This window comes from Rhineura floridana, chromosome 19, assembly GCF_030035675.1.
Source record: "Rhineura floridana isolate rRhiFlo1 chromosome 19, rRhiFlo1.hap2, whole genome shotgun sequence".
Lineage (NCBI taxonomy): Eukaryota > Metazoa > Chordata > Lepidosauria > Squamata > Rhineuridae > Rhineura > Rhineura floridana.
This window is the reverse complement of record NC_084498.1, coordinates 27,989,192-28,014,807: the sequence shown is the minus strand read 5'-3', so window position 1 is coordinate 28,014,807 and position 25,616 is coordinate 27,989,192. Positions and strand designations below refer to the sequence as shown.

The window sequence follows — 25,616 nt, the reverse complement described above, 5'->3', positions numbered from 1 at the left end:
ATTTTATTGCCCTTCAGTCAGTTGAGAGAGGTCCTTTGGGAGTTTTCTGTGCATCATTTTTATAAAGCTTGCAAATATTTTTAAAACAGTTTTAATTATCATTATTCTTACAGTGCTCAAAACAACAATAGCTACCAGAACAAAACCATAGACATTTCTCAACAAACAGAACCATACACACTAGTATCGTTCCCCATTTGACACATCTAGATAACCAATATATAGTTTTGCTTGATATGTTTTAGAGTAGATTGCGTTCATGCTGCTTTGTGTTTGTTTCTAATTCTGCTGACTACGTCTATACTACTGTTTTCTATTGTGGTGTTTTAGGTCACATTCACACCATACATTTAAAGCACATTTATACCGCTCTAAGAGTCATGGAGGATAAGGCTATCAATGGCTACTAGCCCAAATGACTATGTTCCTTCTCCATCATCGGAGGTAGTATGTGCCTGAATGCTGGAAACCACAGAAGGGGAGAGTGCGCTTGCACTCACATCTTGCTTGTGGGCTTTCCAAAAGAGGCATTTGGTTGGCCACTGTGAGAACAGGATGCTAGACTAGATGGGCCACTGGCCTCATCCAGCAGGCTCTTTTAATGTTCTTAACGATTTCCCCCAAAGAGTCCTGGGAGTTGTTGTTTATCCATCTTGCAGAGCTACAATTCTCAGCACCCTTAACAAACTACCATTCCCAGGATTGTTTGGAAGAAGCCATGTGCTTTAAATGTAGTGTGGATGTGACCTAAATGTGTTTTAGTGCTATTTTTAGCTTTTTGTAAGCTGCCCTGGATGTCTGTTGAAGGGTGAGGTCAAATAAATAAAATGATTTCTTTCAGGATTTCTAGAAAATCTGAAGAAGTTGCTTTTAGACGAAGACAGCACTGTGAGACGGAAAACAACAGAAGTCCTTTATATAATGGCAACACATAACGTTGGCAGGTAGGTATTTGCTAGAAGTGTAGTGTACGTGTTTGAGAGTAGAAATTTGGCTGAATTGTCAAGTGGTTCCGTTCTGCAACAAATTTCCCAGGTTCCAGAGAGAAAAGTTTAATAATGTGCTTAGATAAACCACTTCTTAGTAAAGTCACTTTCTGAATGTAGGATTGGCTTTATACAAAATGGAGTCATCCCAGCTCTGGCGCAGCTTTTGAATGATCCAGTTGACATCTGTCGGTGGAACATGCATTATGCACTGAAACTCGTGTCAGAACTGCCTTCAGGTAAGAAGAGTTAAATTTCATATTTATAATATAGAACACTTGATTGCTTTGCTAATAACACTCTTCAGCATCATAATTTGACTGTATATATCTGGCATCTTGATCCTGATATTTGTGTTGGTGTTGTACTTCTGCAAAAATGACAAAGCATCTTGTGACACCTGAAAGACTAACTCTAGTGTTTTTGCTGCAACAGGCTGCAAGCCTGACCTGCTTACCTGGGATACCCAATCTTGCTTACCTGCTTACCTGCTTACCCAATAAATTCAGTGGGACTTACTTCTGAGTTAGGAATACACTCTAACACAACTACCACTCTGGGAAATCTTTCTGCAGTACGTACATGCCACCACATAGTGAGTGATGGCGGTCGTATTTGGGATCAGGAAGATGTTATTTAACTCACTTATATCCCACCTTTTCTCCAAGGAGCTCAAGATAGTGTACATGGTTCCCCCCTTTTACCCTGACAACAACCCTGTGAGGTAGGCTTGGCTGAGACATATGTGAGCTTAATGGTGGACTGGGTCTCTTCAGTCCTAGTCTGACAGTCTAACCACTATACCGTGCTTGTTCTTTTCACTCTGGCCAAATAAAGGCTGGAAACTCTGCTGGTTTTGCCTAACCCCCTTGCAGCTTGTGATCTGGCCTTCTTGCCGGAGACCTCTGGAGTTAACCACTCAGCAACCATGCTTCTGTGCATGTGGCCCACACACCATGTGGTGTGGATTGATGCCTGGAGACATTCAAGAGGCAGCTGGACAGCCACCTGTTGGGTATGCTTTAATTTGGATTCCTGCATTAAGCAAGGGGTTGGACTTGATGGCCTTATAGGCCCCTTCCAACTCTATGATTCTATGATTGTGTGTGTGAAGGAAGGTTGAGCAGAATGGATAGCAAACTGGGTTGCTTGCCCTCCTCCCACAACTATAAGGGCACAGCTATTCTACAGACCCCTAAAAACTCTTTTAACAGTCACTTCCTTTCCCCAGGGAATCCTAGTTCTATGAGAGGGGCTTGGGACAGGGGTCCAGTTCTCAGCCCACCCAGAATTATTTGGCAAAATCCATGCCATTTAAAGTGCTCCCAAGTCTGTAGTGTAGATAATGCTCTATGAGCCTGTGGTTTGGTGATCTGCTGGTGTAACAGGGGTTTGAATGTGTAGTCAGTCTCCAACGGACCTCATGTTAGAAACCATTTTTTACCTCTTTGTTTCTTTCCCTTAAAGTCTCTGAAATTAACAGGTCTTGCCTTTGCTGGGTGGGTGTCAGATATTACTTAAGTTCAGGATATGAACTAGAATTTCTGGAGAACATACTGTGGTCTTTAGACAAGCCACTTATGCCTCTCAATTGTATCGTAAGTGTAATAATTCTGGCTTGTTTTAGAGGTTGTTCAAACTACTGTTTACGGCTTCACATTAATAGTTTTAAAAAAAGCTCTGTTGTCTGTGATCCATTTTACTTGTTTCTTGTTGCCTTTGTTACTCTGCTCCTTCCTCCTCTAGGGTTTCCAGGTCCCTCTCTTCCTCCTCCCACCTTCCCGCATCTCCCAGCCAGGTTTTCAATATAGGTCAGATGTTCTTCAGGCAGGGACTTTTTTTTTTTTTTGCTTTTGCCACTGTGTACTGCCAAGGTGTATTAATAGCACTATATTAAAAATAATATTTATTTAAAATGTATCCCAGTAGTAAAAAGCACAGTTATCTCTTGGTGGTGCCAGAACATCACAGATTGCTCTTCAAAGCTTCTGCATAAAGAACAATTCACTGGTTGATGGTTCAGTGTGTGATCTCATTCCTTGTTGCTAGTGAACAATCAGTGCGCTCCAAAATGAAAGCAAACCCACCTCTCTCTTCCAACTGGCAAAAGCTTCCCTGCTTGTCCCCCAGATATTATTTTCTTGCTACAGGCAACCAAGCAAGTGACTGTTTACAAGCCTCAGTTAAAGACAGAAAAAGGATCAGTGTTCAAAGGTTTTTTAGCTCGGCATAATAGATGGCTTGGATGGTGAGTTGGCTTGCTAGTCATATCATAGTAGGAAGAAATAGTGCTCAATGGCACCTGTCTTGTAATGCTTGACCTCAGAGCCCAGCCACCCCCTTCCCTGTCCTCATTTTGATAGCAAAGGCAGGCTGAGCCCTCCTTTCACTGCCAAAAGGGTCGTGGGGAGAGGCATTTGTCTCAGAGGAACCCAATTTCACCACCAGCACCTTTGGGTTCATTTCGGCAAGACAGGGGCAGCCCCCATTCACTGCCAGACGTAGCCCGGGTACCAGGAGGCTCCAGCAAGCTGGCAGGAGAGAGGGAGGACTATGGGGATCACATCCTGGAAGCTTTCAGGACACAGGGATGGTTTCCCCAGCCATTCCGGCTGGCAGCAGGGAAGAAAGTGCATCTTCCCCCCCACCGCCCTGCCCTCTACAGCCAACAATATTCGTGGTGGACACGAGGGAAGCATGTCTGTGCAGCCCTCAGCAGGGCATCAGAGCAAGGACTTGCAATCTATGCAGCAATATCAGCTGCAAGAGTGTGTCAAAGGCGAAGCAAAGCAAGTGGTGCTCCGTTTGTTTCAGCAAGGGAAGCACCTATTCTGGGGATGTCATCTGTGCTTGGATTCCTGTACATATAGTTGCCCTTTCAGGTGGCAATGCACTGGCTGATTAGTGAATGGGAAAACTGAGGAGACGAGTGCAAAGCTTATGGCATAATTCATTCTCAGAAGGGAAAACGGGTGTTATGATTGAAGCATGTCAGAGGAAGCAGGTGAAGCAGTGCAATGAAAGCCTTGTTAAAAGTGTTCTCTGAACACGCATGCTTCCGTACACAGATATCCACACACATCGCCAAAGGAAGCACCCTTTTCAAGACCTTGGGTCTGGAGACACAGTGCGCCTGGAGATATTGCCTCTTGCTTTGAAAGCATGGGGAAATAAGCAGTAGAACACAAATCCCAGTTATGGTGAAAAATAAAAGTTTGCATTTATTACTGAATAGAAAACAGTTGTGCAGAATATGTACAAACGTACATGAACAGACCATACAAGCAAAGCACAGCCTGGACTGACATTGCATTAGTTCTACGTTGAAGGAACTGGAGCGAAAAAGAAAAAGAGGCAAGGCAGTGGAGTGGGGGGACGGGACTGTAGCCGTATCAGGAGATGGGAGGGTGCTAGGATCTGGCGCTCTATAAGAGAGGTCTAGGTGCAACAGGGCCAACTCAGAAAGTCAGTGATGCAAGGTTTAAGCATAGGAGGGAAAGACAAACACTTAGGAGGGGGAATCAAGGAACAAGGGAAGTAGAGAAGTTGTGGCATGGATATTTATCTATTTCAGAGAGGAGGGGAGGTGAAGACGTTCCCTCTCAGATGTTCACGGTGACTTGGGAGTTCAAGGTTAGGACTGGACACCAGAAGGCTTGGGTCATTCCACAGGAATTATGGGTGGCTCGTCTGCCCTTACTATGTAAAAGGCTGCAGGCTGGGTTTTGTTCCGATGCAAGGGCTGTGATGGGAAGCTGATGTTAGGCAAGCCTTCTTAGGGGCCCCCTCCCGGCCCTGACCAATGCAGTTCCCAGGGTAAGCATTATGGGCTCTCCCTGAACCCTCTCAGTTGGCAAAAAAATAGGAATGGCTTAAAAGGGGAAACAAACCAGAGTGTTCCTAGGTTTCCTGACTAAACCAAAGTATAACAAACATGGAAAGAAGGCAAGGGTATGAGGAAGAGAAGGTAAGTAGGGGTGCAACAGTCCTGGCAAGGAGTCCCAAAGACTGAACAACAAGGTTCTTGGAGAGAGACCTTGTAAAAGGTTCCAAAGGTTCCAATTACTAGAAAAAAGGCAGAGCCATCTAAGAAGGGAGTGATCCAGGATACGTTTAAGTCCCCTTTCCAGAAGATTACAGGTAAAGTGGAAACTATTGGCAGGTTCTATACGCAAGACTGAATAAAATCTCAAGTTTACTCCCAGTTTTGTGTGTGCAGATCCTGGGCAAGGAGTTCCTAACCTTTACTAACATTGATGGCTGTTGATTACATTACCAGTGAAGATTGTGCTTTTCAGAATCGTGCTTTATTTCCACCAGGGCTATTGAATGGCTAAATAGAAGAGTGTACTTGTGATTATCCATATGCAAAAAGGGACCAGGTATAAAGTGAGGTATTCGCATAGATCTGTATGTCACAATATGGATAATTCCATCTCCTGTTCATGAGGATAGTCAGTGGGCACTATTGTTCACTTTCTACACGAGGATCTACGCTCACTATTGAGCTTTGGAAATAGAGGGATTGATTCCTTTTATTGATTTATGATGTAAGTGACCTTGTGTACCTCTGAGGCAGAAAGGGAGAACAGAATGAATGAAATATTCCTGCATATATTCCTGCTGCTGTATTTTTGCCTTCAACTAATGCTGCAGGCTCTCCCAGCCATTTCCCTACTGTGCTCCTAATGCTTTCAGTGAAACAACTCCCTAATTAAATGGGTTAGGCATTGCTGTGGTTTCCATCAGCCAGTGCTGTCAAGCATCCTGAACTCTTTCAAAGAAGCAGAACTGGAGATACTCCCCTTGCAAAAAGGTCAGATTCATTCAAATTTGTCTGCCACAGGTTTGAAATTAAACCATTCTGTGGTTCATTCACATCTCTTGGTGGAATTGAAATTTGACTTTGGGGTGCCTGGAGTTTTTGATGTTGCTCAGAGAAGACTCCCAAAAGTGCTGTGGCCTTAGAAATGAAGTATACAAACCTACCTACCCAAAAGGTATATCTCAGCTATTTCAAATGATTTGTACTCTTGTATAGCTCATTTTGACATGAGCTTCAATCAGCAATAGCTCATCTCAGTAGTTCTTCGCTCATTGTTTACGTCATGCATCTCATGAAGGAAGCCTTAGTCTGAAAGCTTTTCCCATAATAAACCACTAGGATTCAAGCAGACCAGCAAGTTCTTATCCATCTGCTGTTGATATCTGTAGAGGTGTGTGGGATGGAATGAGGAGGACTTAACCCTCACTGCCTCCCCTGATCTGCTGTGGTTTGTCCTCTACTTCCAGCTCTTCCGCTCTGAGCCTCCATTTGAGAGCATAAGACTTCTTTCCATATCTACTGTGTAAAAGCACTTATTAGAGATGTGGCTTGGCCTGAAATCTTCCTATTTCAAGAGCTTTCTCTTTCCTGGACCGACCTTTTTTTTTTTTTAGCAAACAGCATCAAATTTATCAAGGGGCACATAGGTGCACTTCATTTTAAAATAATGACAAAAAGTCCAGAAACTCCAGGAGAAAAGACAGTGTGTATGCAAACAGCAGACAAAGGAACTCCCAGCGACCTCTCGCAGAGGGCCTAAAAGCTCCACCACCGCACATTTAGTCTTATTGCTGCTCTCCTGAAACGTATACCCTACTCACTTAACTTTCTACTAATGAATAAAAGTGGTTTTACTCTGTACTCCCTCCCAAAGTATTAATTGTAACCCTTATCAGAGAAATCTCTCTTTGCTTTTGTAGAATCTGCCTCTTTCCTTCCTAAGGTTACCATCGCAGACTGAAATAGCTGTACTGAGTGGAATTCAAACTGGGACACACACACACACACACTCCTAAAGTTATTGGGGGGAGAGATTATACATGTACTTTAGCTCATTAATTTAGTCATTAATTAACCCCACATTTGTCATAGGATGTTTGCAAAGCTTCAAAAATAATAATCTGAATTTAGGGCTTTGATATAACATCACTATGATGTCACATATTGTTGTAATCTCATGACTTGCAACATAATTTGTTTAATTTAATGAATGGTAAGCCTGTACTAGCTGGAAAGTGGGGCATAACTATAATAAAGGAACCCTTTTAAGCCTTGAGACAGAGTGGAACCCCCTGCACTTCTTTTCCCCAGCTCAAGATGGCAAATTGAGTTATAGATTGCAAGGATACAATTGTTTTCCCTTGAAATCTGCATTTCCCCCCCATCTTGTTTGCATCTTTTGTTAACTGGAGAGAGAAACAACTGCTCTGTCCCAAACTGACTCGGCTGCTGCTGTAGGGTTTACTGTACTTTCTGGTCAGATTGTTATAGTGGCAGCTCCCAGTGTACCTTTAGCCTTCTACTTTGAGCCGAACACTCAGTCCTTCTGCAGTGATTTGTTGTTGTTATGTGCCTTCAAGTTGACTACAACTTATGGCGACCCTAGGAATCAGTGACCTCCAATAGCATCTGTTATAAACCACCCTGTTTAGATCTTGTAAGTTCAGGTCTGTGGCTTACTTTATGGAATCAATCCATCTCTTGTTTGGCCTTCTTCTTTTTCTACTCCCTTCTGTTTTTCCCAGCATTATTGTCTTTTCTAGTGAATCATGACTTATCATGGTGTGTTCAAAGTATGATAATCTCAGTTTCATCATTTTAGCTTCTAATGGTAGTTCTGGTTTAATTTCTTTTTCACAGTCCATGGTATCCTCAAAGCTCTCCTCCAACACCACATTTCAAATGAGTTGATTTTTCAGCTACACTGGACTTTGAACTTTAGTTAAGGATATTTGACATCAGAGAATTTAAAATGACCATCAGTACCAATAGATATTACTGTAACCAAGAAAAGGGTCATTTAGGGAGAGAGACCACTTACTGGTGCATGTCTACATGCATAAGAGACATACCCTTAAATAAAATGCAATTTCTGCACACAGCAATAAAGTCACCTGATGAGCCAGTTTTGTGCATGATAAGCTTCAAGCTGGCTACATTTGGCAGTGTGGTGTAGTGGTTAAGGTGTTGGACTACGACCTGGGGGATCAGGGTTCGAATCCCTACACAGCCATGAAGCTCACTGGGTGACCTTGGGCCAGTCACTGCTTCTCAGCCTCCAAGGAAAGCAATGGTAATCCCCCTCTGAATACCGCTTACCATGAAAACCCTATTCAGAGGGTCACCCATAAGTCGGGATCAACTTGAAGGCAGTCCGTTTCATTTTTTCAAGGCTTTGCAGCACAGTATTAATTACCACATTCTCTATAAAATAAATGAAGGCGACAAGGAACATGAGAATATTTACCACTGGGATCTTTATCCAAGTTTAAGGTTCTATGTTGCTGCGGTAGATCTTGCTGCTAGTTTTAATTTGGTTCCCTTAGCAAGGATAGGACTCTTCAGCTGCTTATCAATCTAGTTTGTAACCATAAATGGAACAGGAATAAGTTTGAATCCTTGCTCCCTGAGCAGCAACCCTTAGTCAGTCATTAAAACTTCAATTCTGAATATAATTGCTAGCATCCTGTTTCCAAAAGTACTTGCTTAAGAGCATGTCCCACTCAACCATCCAAACCTCCACGTGAGCAAGTTTATGACCCTGTACTTTTGATTCCCACTAGCTTTGCTTTTTGGTCATTCCAGCTGCTTGCTTTCACCCACTAATGGCACACAGTGGCATTAGTCCATGAGATGTAACTACATCAGAGAGCAAGAGGGTGGCCTCTTCTGCCCTCCCCACAGCATTCTAGAACTGGTATGTGCCTCAAGATCAGATCCCAGCATTCGCTGACGTTATACACCATAGGATCTGTTTTTTGGCATTTTATCATTTTAATTCAAATCATACTTGGCAATTGGTTCACAAATATTAGCTCCTGCTGGGGCCAGCAATTCTGAAAAATGAGACTTTTCTTTTAAAGATGGTTGTGAGCAATAGGTGCTTATGATAGGTGCCACTTGGCGCTAGGCAGAATAGTTTCCTTCTGGCAGAAAGTACCATTCATCCCATTGAACCCTGAGTTGTTTCAGCCTTTCCTGAACATTACTGGCCTCCATTTCATACTCAACAGTTGTACTGGCTTTATCACACAGTGTAAGCATTAAGAACTAAAGAGGTCTTTATGTTAGAAGAATACAGATTTGCAGCAAAGCAAGTAAGAACCCAGCTCTGTGGAATTTAGAATCATAAGATCTACAAACCATACACACACCATAGTTAAGATCATTCAGATTATTTATTTTCTTAAAGTGGACAACCGGTAACTTTGTTATCTTTCATTGTTTTCTCTTTATGTTTTCTTAGAGCCCTTGGCTGAGAATTCTCACTAATCTTCATACAACTGGGAAACGGAGGGAGGGGGAGGGAGGACAGAGTGTGTGTGTGTATACGAGAGAGTGTGTACATTAATGTGCCCTATGATTCTTGAATGTATATTTACACACATAGTTTACACTGAAATCTGTAAGAAGTCTTTTGCGAGGGATTGGGGTGGGGTGGGGGAGAAGGAATCACGTGACCATTGGCCCTATGGTCCATGTGAGATTTTCCAGTAGAGTCACACAGAGCTTCTCAGACATTCAAACTTAACTGCAGATTTGCTAGAGTAATAATATGCCATCCAGTATATTTTGTATACAGGATGAAAGGGAGCTGAGGAATGCATCGCTTCCATTTCTTGAATTCCACTAAGTTTTGAAAATTTAAATATCAAGACATTTAAGTATTGTTCATATCACTCATCCGTTCACCTAATAATTACAGCACATTTTTTAAAAAATAAACATCCCCCCCCCCCAAAAAAAAAAGATTTAAGAGGCTATATTGTACACAGTTTCACTGGCTCCTGTGTTTAGAAAGGCTGTTGCAAATGTTGCCATAATTGTCAGAATTTCCTCGGAGCAATGGAACAGGATTGTCCGTTAGCACACTCAAAACCGAGACGCAAAACAATAATTTTTTTAAAAAGTATACCTTTTATATCTGTATTTAAAAAGAAACTGGACCACTTATATTAAACTTTTAGAGTTTTTGTGAAAGAGCACAAATTATTTGGCAAAAAAAGATGTAAAAGAAGACTTTGATGTATAAAATTCCTCACTGCTACAAGAAACACTGACCGGAATTTGGCGTAATCTTTACTTAATATTTCCATTCATATTTATTTGCACACACATTGAAGTTGTGAACAGCAGAAAGGGTTACTGGTCAGGGTGGGGGCTTGCAGGACCTATTCTGCACTATCAGTTCCTTCCACAGACAGAATATTCATGATAAACCATGATGCAAAGACAATGTGTGTACCTACTATGTACTTTGTACTTGCTGCAAGTTGGGTGCCTGTGCTTACTTGATCCATGTCTCTATAACCTAGAGGCCGCCGTGCACCATACTGTGCGTTAAGGAACACTTTGCTCAGATATGCCTTTTCTCTGGCCTCTGCTCTCTTTATTCGTGAGGGTGGGGAGTCTCAGCAAATCCCTCTCCCCCACTCACCAGCTCAGCATCTTCCCAACTGTGCAATGGCTTCTAGGATGATAAAAGACAACAACCTGTCTCATTATACATAGAACATGGTGGCTCCACTATCTCAGGAAAAAGAAATGAAACAGAATGAGCCAGTGGATGGTGCGACCAGAGTGAAAACACTTCCGTACAGTTCAAAACCTCACCAGGTTGTGGGAGGTTTGCCCACTCTAAGACATTGTTTTTTGCAAAAAGGTGTATAGGCAGCTGAAGGGATCTGTGAACATACTTCAGAAGTCTCCCTTTCATGACTGGGTCTTCCAAATGCTGCCCCCATTGTTTCCACTGTGACAGATGACTGCGGTTCACCTATTTCGTTTCACCGTAAGAAGCCAGATTCATTTGCACAGGTCCTTAGCAAAGACCGATATACTTGAGGTTGTTCTGAATGATGACATCTGTCACCGCATCAAACACAAACTGGATATTACTGGTATCAGTGGCGCAAGTAAAATGTGAATAAATCTCCTTGGTCTCCTTGTTGCGATTCAAGTCCTCAAACTGACGCTGGATATAGACAGCTGCCTCCTCATAAGTGTTCTGGCCTTTGTACTCAGGAAAACAGACTGTCAGCGGGATGCGGCGGATTTTTTCTGCCAGGAGATCCTTCTTATTCAAGAAGAGGATGAGGGAGGTGTTGATAAACCAGTTGTTGTTGCAAATGGAGTCAAAAAGACGAAGGCTCTCTGCCATTCGACTCTACGGGAAAGGACAGAAGCATCAGCATTTCCACACAAAATGCACAATAACCTGTCACAGCCTTATTAGTGAAAAAGGTCTTATCTGTTTCTCCTCCAAGCAGCACTAAAGATGGGTTTCGCCAACCTGATGCCATCTAGATATTGTTGGAGTACCAGTCCCAGGAGCCCCAGGGCTGATGGGAATTGGGATCCAAAACATCTGGATGGCACCAGGTTGGAAAAGGCCAGCTGACATAAACTTAGAAACCGCAGATCAAGCACAATTTCTCTCTTTTTCTGCCATACAAACCGAACGTCTGATATTTCTAGTTCGTGCTTCCACCCTACAATGGGGCACTCAGTACAGCTCACAATCCCATCATACACAGGAAATAAAAACACAAGGCTCTCTGTGTTCTGAAGGCTTTCACAATACTGTACGTGAAATGCAACAATGCTGTTTTCCAAAATCGTGTTAGGATGTGCGCATACGTACCCAACAACAACAAAATGACAAATTCAGATGAAGTTGCATTTAAAAATAATTATGGGTATAAAATATTCAAAATTAAGAATGCTGCCTGTTCAGACCACATCCTGGTATGCTTTTCCCTATCCTTTAATAAAATAGGTTCAATTTAAACTAGCAACTCTATTAAATTTAGATAGAAATAAATGCACTTTCTTCTTCTTCTTCTTATTTACATTTGTATACCGCCCCATCGCCAAAGCTCTCTGGGCGGTTTACAATTAAAAACATTAAAAACGAATATACACATTTAAAAACACTTAAAAAAAAACAATTTGGGAGAGATTCCTGCCTGGCCAGCTCTGCACCTTGAACACAAGCCCATCTGTCTGTGCAAGAACATGAAGGACAGTCTAGCAGCAAAAGTGGGTCACTCTCTTCCCTCCACCCTCATCCATTTCAACCAGAGGTTATTAGCCTTTATGGAATGCTAAAAAGGGTAGCATAGGGAAGCTTAATAATAACATCAAGGTGTCTGCTTTGAAACAGAGCCAGTTGCACCAAAGCCAGAATTAACTTGAGACAAACATCCAAGAAGGACTCAAATCTCCACAGGTCGTTTGCACTGTTGATTAGCTGTGATTAACATAAACGCCTGCCTCCATTTTTAACTAAATCTTGTCATTTACAACCAGGGACTCTCACCCTGTCTTGTCACCACATTGGCTAATGCTCAGCATTTTGCTAATAGCATCCCTCTCTGTTGCCATAACTAATCTTGCTGCCCCTTCATACATATTAGCTTCCCTACACTACATATTCAACATTGTTCAACTTGCATCTCTTTCATTCTCTAACAAGCCTGCCCCAACCTGGTGCCCTTCCATGGCATTGGCCATGCTGGCTAGAGCTGGTGGGAGCCAAAGTCCAACAACATCTGGGGGGCACCAGGCTGGGGAAGGGCCTCATTTCCGTGGTAGAACATCCACTTTGCATGCAGAAGGTCCCAGACTGTGCTGGGAGAGACGCCCTATCTGAAGCCCTGGAGTGCTGCTGCCAGTCAGTGCAGACAATACTGAGCTAGATGGACCAAGAGTCTGACTCAGTATAAGGCCGCTTCCTCTGCTCCCATGGACTGCTCCCAGCTTCAAGACTAGCAGGACACATATGGCTCTGAGCTGGACTTCTGCGCTTGCTCTTTCTCTCCCACACCGTCCCTTCTCCTCATACTCTTATCTCCTCCCCCACTCCGTGCAGCATGATGCAGCAATGGCACCTGTGGACTAACCCTTCCCTCCCCAGCTGCCCTCCATTTCAGCCTAGTTGCTGTGTGGGCCAAGAAGGCAAGGCTGCAAGCCAAGTGGGGAGGTCCCCCGGCCCCCCATCCTAGAGGACCCCATTTAAGCCCCCCCCCCAGCCAGGTCAGTGACACCAGTTTGTGGCGTTCCCATCACTGGTCTTCAGTTGTTGGGGCAGGATGGGTACTAGGCTGACCCCTGCCCTAAGGCGGGTTGCAGTCTCTACACCACCATCACACACAAAATGGAGAAGTGGACCTCCAAAGGCGTGCTTGGATTAAGATGGCTCCTGGCTCTGACAAGCTTGAACACTACTGTTCTACACACCAGGAATATTTTAACCAAAGGCATGTGACTCCTGTTCTCTAACTCACCACTCAAAGCAAGCTACTTTGGACAGTTTTTTACTCTTAAGATGACAGCAATGATTCTGGAAATACCCATCGAGGGAGGCACTTTTATAGGAACACAAGAAGGCACCTTGCACTAGGTGGGACTGCGTGCTCATCTAACCCAATGCTGTCTGGCTGGACCAGAAATGGCTCTCCAGGGACTCTTTGCCAGAGACTGTTCCTGGCCTGCTAGGAGATGCTGCCAGGGACTGGACCTAGGAGTGTCTGTGTGCAAAGCATCTGCTCTGCCCCTACAGCCTCTCCCGTCAGTCACCACATGTTCCAATGTACACATTTTCATGTACAGAAATGCTTTCTGTACAGAACACTCACATTTCAAGCAACCCTGAGACATCATTTAGTGACATACATTTTTAATACTCATCGCGCTGCTAGGAAGATTTTGCACGGAGCTGTCCATGGTACCCTACTTCCCATTTACTGAAGACGTAACTTTGAACTCCGCTCAGAAACTAAGTTCCAAAAGTATTTGTCATAATCATTTCCAGAGAGAAGCAAGTCTCCCACACTTGTAGTATTTGCAACCATTCAAGTCCAACAATTTCATCAGCAGACACCAGGTGCCAGATTGTCATTTCTACCCTGCATGTGCATCCACAGAGAACTTGGACTTCTCTTGCCAAACACAGCAGTTCAAAACATCAAAAACGCCGTCAAGTTATTTATTGTTTATAAAGCACCTGTATTTTCCTTGGTGCTCTACAAAGATAAGAACACAGATCCTGCCCTCAGACTTACAGTCTAACGAACACTACAGAAGGAGATGAGGCTGGCAAGGGAAACCAGCAAATTCAGGTGCCAATTCCTTGTATATAAGCTGTTTTTGGAAAGCAGAGCCCCAGACCACTGGACTCAATCCAGCAGAGGCGAGGTACGCTAATCTCACCTATTTCACTGAGGGGATTAAGCACATATTTGATGGGATTTTAAATTGCTTGACTTTGGCTGGATTGTGCTCAAGAGATGGTTTTAGAAAACCTATATATATGTACGAGCAGATCTTCACGTAGTGCAGTATTGAACCATAAAAGTAAGGACTGGGCAGCCTGGATTTCCTTAGCACTTTCCAGATGTTGCACCCACTTGATACCACAGTAAGCCAGTAACAGCTGACAAAATAATTACAGGGAGAAACTAGATTGGGAACAAGCTGTTGTCAAGCCAAGCATCGGCTAGATTTTAAAAAACCTATCATCTGGATGGTACTTTCCCTAAGAACACCTCAGGTCACAAGTTCTTAGGGCGATGCTAGTTAGAGAAACATTAATGTGACTGTTGGACTTTTAAGATACAGATAGATACTCAGGGTTGAATAACACAGAACATTTCTGTTGTGAACAAGTCAAATGCTAGTTAAAGAGCCACCCAACTGATATGGGTGTTTAATTGTTTAGCAAATCAGAGAAAGGGAAATATTCAATTTTATTCATTCTGGGAGTAGCTGAATCTCTGTTTATCCAAGGCTAAAATCTGATAGGATTATCTTCTAGGAATTTATACAATGCACCAGGGATGAAGAGCGGCCTGGTTCACATGTCATGCTAAGCCAAACCATGGCACAGTGCTCTTGGAGAGGAGATCCCAGCCACTGGTCATTATTTATTTATTCATTAAATTTATATCCTGCCCTCCCTCCCAGAAGGAGCCCAGGACAGTAAAGAAAAACACTAAAACACTCTAAAACATGTTAAAAACAGGCTTCAAAATATATTAAAACAAAACATCTTGAAAAGCATCTTTTTTTTAAAAAAAAAGCTTTAAAAACATCTTAAAAAGCAATTTCAACACAGATGCAGACTGTGCCACACTGAGTTAAGCCATCGTCTGGCTCAGCACATTGTCTGAACCTGGGCTTGTGGTTTAGTTCCCTCCAGGCTCACAAACAGCTGTAAACCAAGGCTTGTCCTCTGGTTTATAGCTTGTGGTTTGTCCAGGAGATTAGAAGGAACAAGCCCACAAAAGCACTATTGAAATGCAAAAAGAGATGCAAATGAATTCTTGGCTTTTACTGGAGCTGAGACCAACAAACAAGAGAGATGTTTTCCATAAGACCACCTCTTATAGGAGCACTCTTGGAAGGTGCCAAGTGTCCTGACCAGCAAACCATGGCAATAATTCAAAGCTCAGCTGCAGTTACTCTGTGCAAAAAGCAAAGAGGAGGGAGGGGCAACAAACAGGTTCATTTAGAAGAATGACAGATTTCCTTAGGCTTGAGACCCCAGCCCACACGGCTACCTAATCTTCCAAACGGCAGGAATTTTCTGGAGAGATTTCACATTGTGGGAAGCTGAGTATGTATAATTGGGAGCAGGGAGAACTATTCAGTTTGGTTCAGGGTGTTCAAAATTGCAGTCTGTTAGTGAAAATTGCTTGAAGAGGCGGGTATATTAGGAGAAATGCACAGTAAAACGCTGATGAAGTTTTGTGAAGGCTTTTTTAAAAAACACAAACTGATGTGGAAATGAGGTGGACTGAACTTAAGATTAAAGAAATGAGAAACCGAAATGGGCAGATCCATCCACCCCTACAGCCCTACAGTGACACTAAGAGTGAGAGAACCATTAAAACTCTCGCAGTTACCCTAAGCTGGACCAGTACATGAGATGCATTTCTGTCTGAGCCCACCCTCTGTTGAGACGTCAGGGCCCTGCTGGGAGGCGAGGTCAACAACAGCGCCTGCAGCAAAAGCATCTAGCCGCAAGGGAGTGGTCCTTGCATGGTGGGATTCCTTCTCCAAGGAAAGTGGCTTTAGCTTCTGCCGACAGACTTCCAGAAAACAATGCAAGGCCTTCACAGAATTATTGTAACTCAACAAAGTGAGGAAACTCAACATGGACAGAGTGGCCTTGATTTTGGAGAAATCACAAGACAAGGAAGGGAGACACTGCACGTTGAATAAGCATCCCAGGTTTCGGTTGTTCATGCTGATAACCCAATCCTGCCGGCACTTCAGAATTTCAGACTCCTCCTGCTGGCCTTAATTCAAGGGCTCTCACCCTACTCCTGCCTTGTGGCCATTCTCCCTCCCTTGTCAATGCCCTTGCAGATTAATGGCACTTGTGAAAGATGCTCTTCATTCATGACTCTGTGATTGAATCATACTCTGAAAGAGCATCATGCTGCAAGGGAGAGAGGAAATTCAAGCCAGATCACCAGCACCTGTGATTCTGAAATGAAATCTAGGGTTTGGCAGAAAAATTCATTCTCTCTTGTATTTTCTCTGGCTGCCTTTTAAAAATTAAACAACTCTGAGCCACGAAGTTTCCTTTTGTAACCCTTATTTTCCCTACTTGTGTAATATTGTCAGTGTTGCATTTCCCCACTCCACGGCCATGGGCTTCTTTTGCAGCCAGGTTCCACCTTCCCACCTTCTCTGTCTGGAACAGAAAAAGGAATTCTGCTCAGAGGGAAAGTGAAGACGATTTATGGGGTATTGGGATGTCGCAAATGGATGGGAGAAGGTATTAAGTGGATGAGGCAAAACCAGCAAAGGCGGGGGGGGGGAGGAGAAGGATGTTCTGAGGATGTCAGAGAAGGGACTGTGAACTGTGAGGGGAGGGAGGAAAGCAGCTAGCTGGGAGGTGCCCAGGGCTTTCGGTCCAGGTGTCAGCTTGCATCTTTACTGTTTCAGAACAGCACTGCACAGTTTGAGCATTCAACTGTGCATGCCTTATGGTTTTGTTTTCAAATTGTAACCTGCCCTGAACTAGTGAAATAAGGCAGCATGTATGAAAATCAGTCACTCATTCATTATATCCGTGCTTAGGTCAGATCAGCTTAGCCAGAATACGGCCGGCCAATAGAAAATGAGGGAAACACATATTTGTCTAACCGCTGTAATTGAATGCAGTCACTCGAAGTTCCTATTCAGGTTTCCATGGAAATAGCAAATAGGTATGGGGATATTATAAGTCTTAATATATTCAGAAACACAGGGAAAGATTATTTGTGTGTGTCAGATGCTGCTGTAGCACTGAAGCAGGCACAGAAGCCGGCAGCACATAAGATCCCTGGCTCTACACACAGTCTTGCATGTGTGGGGAAGGACACTCTCCTGGACAGAGGAGCTCCACAGTGTCCAAAATACGTGAAACGTTAACTGCACAGTGTTTCATTTGGGGGGGGGGAGGAAGAGGCCTGCACTCTTAAGAAGAGACCTGTGGTCCAGACCCCCAAGGCAGGAAAATGTTGCATTCATCATTTCTTGGAGCTGCAGGTTCTTGGGGGGGGGCTTTATTCTCTTTACAGACTGTGGGCTGGGGGCAGGTCTTCTTGGCACAGAGCTGGCAAGGCTGTAGTGATGCCAACAAAGTTGCCACCCTCAGCCTTTGGGAGGAAGGGGGATATACATGTAATACCTAATATATAAAATAAACTTGAGCCTTGAAACAAGCTTTGGGGGTTTTCAAATGGCTGCTCAAAAGGAAACTCAGGCTTCCAAGCCCCCCTGAAATCTCCTCCCACTGGGATCAAAATCCAACCTAGGGAAAGTGTTCTGCCCCCCCCCCACCAAAGCACACTTGCCACCCTTCCATTTCCTAACAGGCAACTGGGGACAGTGGTGGGGAGCAGGGAGGCTTTTTCCTCTCCCGCCCTCCCTCCCTCCCTGTCACACTGACTTGCTGCAGAGTATGTCAGGACTTAAATAGTGGTGGCCCTTGTGCAGTGTTTTCAAGGGCTACACAGCCCCTAAGGCCTAGGCTGTATGGGTCCCAGGCCCTTAATTCTAAGCACTCTGAATTGTCAACAATGATTGCACATGCTCACATCTCACACTTTGCATCAGGAGGCCCCAAGTGGCAGTATTCTGCACCAGCTGTAGCTTCCAAGGGGCCTTCAGGGACAGCCCCATCTAAAGTGCAATACCACAGTCAATTCTGGAGGTTACCAAAGCATAGATCAATATAGTAAGCCCCCCCTTTCAAGAAAGCCAACAAGTGCAATTGATAGAAAGGTGCCCCTGGCCACCCCACACTACTTGTTTATTCCAGAGCAAAACAGGAGCCAAGCAGCAAACCTGTCTGAATGGACATCCAGCAACCTCACCTACTACCTAGACACATTTGGTACGAGGACAGCTATAGCCACGCAGACTAGAAACATGCACTTCCAGCTGCTGTACACACAGGGTGCAATTATACGGAGGGTAGTCATCAGACCAAACCCAGCTGCACTTTATCACAGCAAGTGGGACTGAACCAAAATGGCCGCCTGAAGGGGAAAACAGAATTTAAGCCCCTAACATTTCTCTATTAAAAACAGACTGAAAATGGAGTGGGTAATTATTTTCCACTGCATACTATAATTCATGTGTTCGCCCCCCCCCCAATTCCCCTTTACATAATTCTTTTAAAGGACTGAATAGGGATGTATTTCCCTATTAAACCTTTTCAAAATTTGTGTAAAAATAAAATGGGTCTCTTGCCTTTCCTTGTTTAGTTTGCAACACAAACACTTAAAAGAACTAATAGTAGATAATGTGACTTCTGAATATATATAGATATTTCCTGGCTGCTGCTTCCATTTTTACTTGTGGAAGTGGCGTTCTCACCTCCATCAATACAAGGAAGCAGAGACCTGCCTGTTTTTGAGGTGAAGGATCTTCCCTATTCCAGCTGAAACCCATCATGTCACAGGTGGGCTCAGTGGCATAGAGCACCTTCCATCAGCTTAGGCTGGCAGCTCAACTGCAACCTGGACAGGGATAACCTGGCTACAGTAATCGATGCACTGGTAGGCTCAAGGTTGGATTATTGCAATGCAGTTTACGCGGGGCTGCCTTTGAAAATGGTTGGGAAGCTTCAATTAGTGCAGAATGCAGCTGCCGAATTGTTGATGGGTTCAAGGCAAAAAGATCATGTAACACCAATTCTGTTCCAGTTACACTGGCTGCCTGCACACTTCCAAGTCCAATTCAAAGCAGGTTTTGACCGATAGACCAATACAGATTCAGCAGGCGTCTTCTATTCTGATTTTTAAACACCTGTGGAAAACTACTCTTATGTCACCAGGATTATGCAGGCAATTTTTCTGATTTTAAATTATTATATCGTTTTATGGCCAGTTAGATGGTTGATTGACAACTCCCATGATTTTGCAGTTCTGGTAGGCAATTTTGAAAAGGCAGGCAGATTATCAAGCATTTGACTTGCTGAGTCACAACTTATGCAAGCCTGCCTTATTTATTTGTACCCAAATCGACAAATTGTTGTTTTGCTTAGGGATTGGCCTGTTTGACCTGTTGTACACAAATAAATGTACACAAAACTGACATCTGAAATGGTAACAATAATTCAGAAACCAGTAGCATACCTTTTCATCCTACAAGGCCACTCCGTTACCAATCTTAAAATGGCCATCCTGGAATCAAGGAGCTTTAAATGGAAACTCCAGGGTGAAACTGCTGAAATTGCAACTTATCAAAAATTCAGTTCTATCAGAGTCTGACTAGAGACAATGGTCTCCTGCCCCACAATGGGTCCCTGCTGCTGTGAAAGATGACTGTGCTCCTTTTGCCTACACTCCATACATCTGGTGAAGTGAGCTCTGGTCCATGACAGTGTATGCCATAATATTTATTTATTTATTATATTATTTGATTTCTATCCCGCCCTTCCTCCCAGTAGGAGCCCAGGGCAGCAAACAAAAGCACTAAAAACATTTTGAAACATCATAAAAACAGACTTTAACACATATTAAAACAAAACACCTTTAAAACATTTTTAAAGGTTTAAAAACATCCATTGTTTTGAAAAAAGAAGGTTTAAAAACATATTACAAAGCAATTCCAACACAGACACAGGCTGGGATAGGGTCTCTACATAAAAGGCTTGTTGAAAGAGGGAGGTCTTCAGCAGGCGCCAAAAAGATAACAGAGAGGGCGCCTGTCTAATATTCAAGGGGAAGGAATTCCAAAGGGTATGTGCCACTACATTAAAGGTCCGTTTCCTATGTTGTGTGGAATGGACCTCCTAATAAGATGGTATCTGCAGGATTCTCTCACCTGCAAAGCACAGTGACTGACTCGGTATATAAGGGATAAGATTGTCTTTCAGGTATCCTCGTCCCAAACTATATAGGGCTTTGTACCCCAAAACTAGAACCTTGAACTCAGCCCAGTAGCTAATAGGTAGCCAGTGCAATTATTTCAGTAGTGTGATGACATGTTGGCAATACCCTGCCCCAGTGAGCAGTCTCACCGCCGCATTTTGCACTAGCTGCAGCTTCCGGACTAACTTCAAGGGTAGCCCCACATAAAGTGCATTACAGTAATCTAGCCTGGAGGTTACCAGTGCATGGACAACAGTGGTCAGGCTATCCCAGTCCAGAAAAAGCTGCAGCTATCTTACCAGCCGAAGCTGGAAAAAGGCACTCCTAGCCACTGAAGTCACCTGGGCCTCTAGCGACAAAGATGGATCCAGGAGCACCTCCAGGCTACAGACCTGCTCTTTCAGAGGGACCACGACCCCATCCAAAGTAGGCAACTGACCAATTATCTGAACTCAGGAACTACCAACCCACAGTGCCTCTGTCTTGCTAGGATTCAGACTCAGTTTATTGGCCCCCAACCAGCCCACCACCAAGTCCAGGCAGCGGTCCAGGGCTTGCACGGCCTCTCCCAATTCAGATGTTACAGAGAAATAGAGCTGGGGGTCGTCAGCATACTGCTGACATCTCACCCCAAATCTCCTAATGACTGCTCCAAAGGGCTTCATATAGATGTTAAACAGCATGGGGGACAAGATGATACCCTGCGGTACCCCTCAGCACAACTGCCAGGGGCCAAAAGACAATCACCCAATGCTATTCTCTTAAAATGACCTTGGAGATAGAATCGGAACCACTGTAAAACAGTGCCTAGTGCATCCAATATCCATCTCAGAAGGATACCATGGTCAATGGTATCAAAAGCCACAGAGAGATCAAGTAAGAGTAACAGGGTCACACACACCCTGTTCTTCTCCTGCTAAAGGTCATCTATCAAGGTGACCAAGGCCAATTCAGTCCTATAACCAGGCCTGAACCCAGATTGGAATGGGTCAAGATAAACTGTTTCATCCAAGAGTACTTGCAATTGCTGCACCACAACTTCTCGATCACCTTTCCTAAAAAGGGGATATTTGTGACCAGTCGGTAATTGTCGCAAACCAATGGATCCTGGGTGAGCTTCTTCTGGAATGGTCAGATCACTGCCTCTTTCAGGGTGGCTGGAACCACTCCCTCCCGCAACAATATGTTGACCACACTCTGGATCCACTCCGTCAACCCTCCCCCTCCATTTTATAATAATAAAGCATGTTAGTCTCGAAGGTTCTTCAAGACCCTTATCTGAAAAAGCTAATAAATCTTTGCAAAATTTGTTCTGTAAAATTATAAATTTGAACAAATCCTCAAAGTAAAACAGGCATCTTCTTTGTGTGTCCAGAACGTGTTACTTAATACATGGAACTCAAGCATGGCTGCATGATGATCCTGGGGGTGTTGGGAGTTCCACTCTAAAACATCTTAAGAGCACCAGGTTGGGGAAGGCTGGTGTACAGCCTCATTGCCTAGGGCTGAGGTTCCCTAACCGCTCCAAAAGTGTTCACCAGAGTGATTCTCACACACACACGAAAAAGAGGGATGAAGGTACCCATGGCTACATGTGCAGCCACTTGTGTCACGCTGAGTGGGCCCAGGGTTCTCTAATTAAATACCTCAAAGCACATATTCTTATTCTCACTTTGGACAATATAGCCTGGCTCACCCCTTTGGCCAGCCAATATTATCTTCATTTTTTTTTAAAAAAGAAGGCACATGTGTAGAAACTACTGTTTTTCATAACAGTCAATACTCCATTTTTTCTTGAGAAGCATGGCACCTTCACACTAAGCAATTGTGTAAAAGTCTTCTCTTGACAATACTCCTGAGATTGTCTTTAGCTTAATAGCCCAATGTTATGCATTCCTCCATCAGGAATGATTATATTCCAGCTTTCTCCTGCACTAATTTGCAATCTCACTAAATGTTGAATGCATGATAGTTCCATTATCCAGACCATCACCATACTCTGATGATCTTCTATTGCAGAATTGTATTACTGTATGATTGCTAGTTTCTATCTTTTACCTCATCCCACAGAATATAATTTATGACATTATGGATTACTGCCATATAAAAATATTAAATTCAGGATTATGACTTGCAGTCTCACCAAAATATGCTTACTCGGAAGTCTCAACAATTTCAGTGGCATTTATTCCTTAATAAAAAAGTACATTTAGGACTGAAGCCTTAATGTTCCCTGATCAGGAAATAGCTTGAGTAAAAGAGAAAGAGCTTAAACAGAAATATATTTGGTTCAAAACCAAAGATAACAGCAATTGTGGGAAACGTATCTAATAAAAGAAATGGCTTTAGACTGTCCAATACAAAATTGATCATTGAAACTTTAGGCCACGTATATCTTAAGTTTCCCATTCTCAAGGACAGTAGAGGATTGCCACAAGGGTCAGGGGCATTTGAGTTCAAGTGCTTACAGCAGCCCCTCTGCAAACAAATTAAGCAAATCTAAGCAAATTACACAGGTATTGGCAAGTCACAGACATTCCTCCAATTGCACAAAACAGCATGACAAGCAAATGGCAGGCAGGATGGCACATCATTTCTAATAAAACTAAGCAATGTCTAATGCTAATTCAGGTCTGTCAAAACTGGGCACCAGCACAGCATGCCAACCATGAACTTCCCAAGCAGTTTCAAGTGTGCTGGCACAGTCACTGACCCATTCATGCCCCATGTGTTACGGACATTTTTTTTGGCCACTGGATTTAAAAGGGCACTTGTGCCAATAACCTGAACTCTTGTCCATCCTGGTTTATTACAGCTACTTTTGAGAGGCTGAGACTTTTGCTTGAAGAAGTCTCCCTTAAGGAGGGAGGGAAGATGCCTGACTGCCTGCAGAAGACAACTGTCAGGTCTCTGCTGGGGCTGATGGGAGTTGTAGTCCAAAACATGGCGAGGGTCCCAGTCTGGGGAAGCACCAAGCTAAGTACAGAGACTCAAAAGTCCTCCCACTTGTAAGGATCAATCAAATTTACAGCCTGGGTTTTGTTCTGGGTACAACATTATGCTGCCAAGGGAGGGCAGTTTCTTGGAGTACATTTCACCAATTACATCTGGTAAGAGGACTGCAATTATGTAATTATTTGACTTTATAGAAGGTCTGTTTTTTTTAAGTTAAACATTGCTAGAAGGCATGTAGTGAGAGAACTGAAATGAGGACAAGAGCAAAAGATCTAAGGGTTCAAGAGCCAACTTACCCAAATTTCCCAGTATTCTGAATTAACAGTTTTCTTTCTGTAACCTCATTTCAGTAGCCCTTGAGAAATATTTCTGATTATCTGAATGTTCTAGATCAGCCTTGCTGGCTGGGGCTGATGGGAGTTATAAACTTATTTATTTATTTTATTTATGACAAATATTTATAATCCACCTTTCACCTGAGGTCCGAGAATGGAGATATACACAAACGATCCGGGCAAGATGAGCCCCTCTCTTCCCTGCCTAAACCACATTACCCATAATAATAATAATAATAATAATAATAATAATAATAATAATAATAATAATAATAATAATAATAATAATAATAACAACAACAACAATAACAATAATAATAATAGCATTTGAAATAACGCTTCACTGTCTCCCACCATTTGTTAGAACAGAAGGATCTCTCACCCCCTTGACTCTGCTTGTCATTCTCCAAAACTGCACATCAATTATAGAGTCTCATATTATTACTTTATTTCATCCTACAGAATGGGGTGCATTCCCCCCATTATATATTATTATTTATTTTATTTATTTATTTATTTATTGTATTTATATACCGCCCCATAGCCGAAGCTCTCTGGGTGGTTTACAGTAACTAAAAACATTAAAACAAATATACAAATTTAAAACACATCTTTTAAAAACAATTTAAAACACAATTTAAAAATTTATTATTAATTATTATTATTATTTATTTGATTTATATCCTGCCCTTATTACCAGGAGGAGCCCTAAAAAGGGCTTTGTTTTGAAATCCTAGGCCTGTAGCTTTTCCTGTTTTTATAGACACCAAGCTGAATGATTTATGTAACTTTAAAGTTGACAACGAGGAAATTGAACTTGTCAAGGATTATCAATACCTTGGCACAATCATTAACCAAAATGGAGACAACAGTCAAGAAATCAGAAGAAGGCTAGGACTGGGGAGGGCAGCTATGAGAGAACAAGAAAAGGTCCTCAAATGCAAAGATGTATCACTGAACTCTAAAGTCAGGATCATTCAGACCATGGTATTCCCAGTCTCTATGTGTGGATGTGAAAGTTGGACAGTGAAAAAAGCAGGTAAGAGAAAAATCAACTCATTTGAAATGTGGTGTTGGAGGAGAGCTTTGCGCATACCATGGACTGCGAAAAAGTCAAATAATTGGGTGTTAGAAAAAATAAAACCAGACCTATCACTAGAAGCTAAGTTGATGAAACTGAGGCTATCATACTTTGGACACATCATGAGAAGACATGATTCACTAGAAAAGACAATAATGCTGGGAAAAACAGAAGGAAGTAGAAAAAGAGGAAGGCCAAACAAGAGATGGATTGATTCCGTAAAGGAAGCCACAGACCTGAACTTACCAGATCTGAAGAGGGTGGTTTATGACAGATGCTCTTGGCGGTCGCTGATTCATAGGGTCGCCATAAGTCGTAATCGACTTGAAGGCACATAACCACAACAACAAAGCTGAATGATCAGTTTCAGGAGCATATTGCCAGGAGTACTGAGCCCTTATTTCAGTTCCCAAAGGCTGCACATTATCAGAGGTTTAGAAAGATCCTTCAGGCTTCCTGAAGTCCTTCAGGTCACCATGGAAGGGAAGGAGGAGCATGCCAGGCTCCTGAGACGCTTGCTCTGCCGTTTGCTCTACCGTCACTGTTGGAGGCAGTATGAATACCAACTGCTGGGTGCCACAAGTGGGGACAGCACGGCAGTTGCACTCAGGTCCTGCTTGCAGGCTTCCCATAATGGGCATCCGGTTGGCCACTGTGAGCACGGAGTGCTGCTGGACTAGGGAAGGGCCCCCTTGGGCCGGACCCAGCAGCATCTGCAGGGCTCTTCCGACCTTCTCACCCTCAGCCCTCAAATGCTGGACATCTACAGCAAGGTCAACATTCAAGTGTAATTATGGCTTCACCTCTGATGGCAACACTGCAAAATGGCTCGCGAAA

At 43.2% G+C, this 25,616-nt stretch overlaps 2 protein-coding genes across 3 annotated transcripts in view; one reads left to right on the top strand and one right to left on the bottom strand.

Moving 5' to 3' along the window:
- RSPH14 (radial spoke head 14 homolog) overlaps positions 1–25,616 on the top strand; it is a 65,211-nt gene that overhangs the window by 2,358 nt on the left and 37,237 nt on the right. Inside the window, exons 2-3 of the mRNA XM_061602488.1 lie at positions 842–944; positions 1,107–1,225. Of these exons, the coding sequence (XP_061458472.1) occupies positions 842–944; positions 1,107–1,225 (222 nt within the window). The remainder of the gene's footprint in view (positions 1–841; positions 945–1,106; positions 1,226–25,616) is intronic.
- Positions 9,191–25,616, bottom strand: part of GNAZ (G protein subunit alpha z) — a 45,046-nt gene continuing 28,620 nt past the window's right edge. For both annotated transcript variants that reach the window (XM_061602487.1, XM_061602486.1), the window contains exon 3: positions 9,191–11,197. In XM_061602487.1, coding sequence (XP_061458471.1) covers positions 10,853–11,197 — 345 coding nt within the window. In that variant the 3' untranslated portion in view covers positions 9,191–10,852. The remainder of the gene's footprint in view (positions 11,198–25,616) is intronic.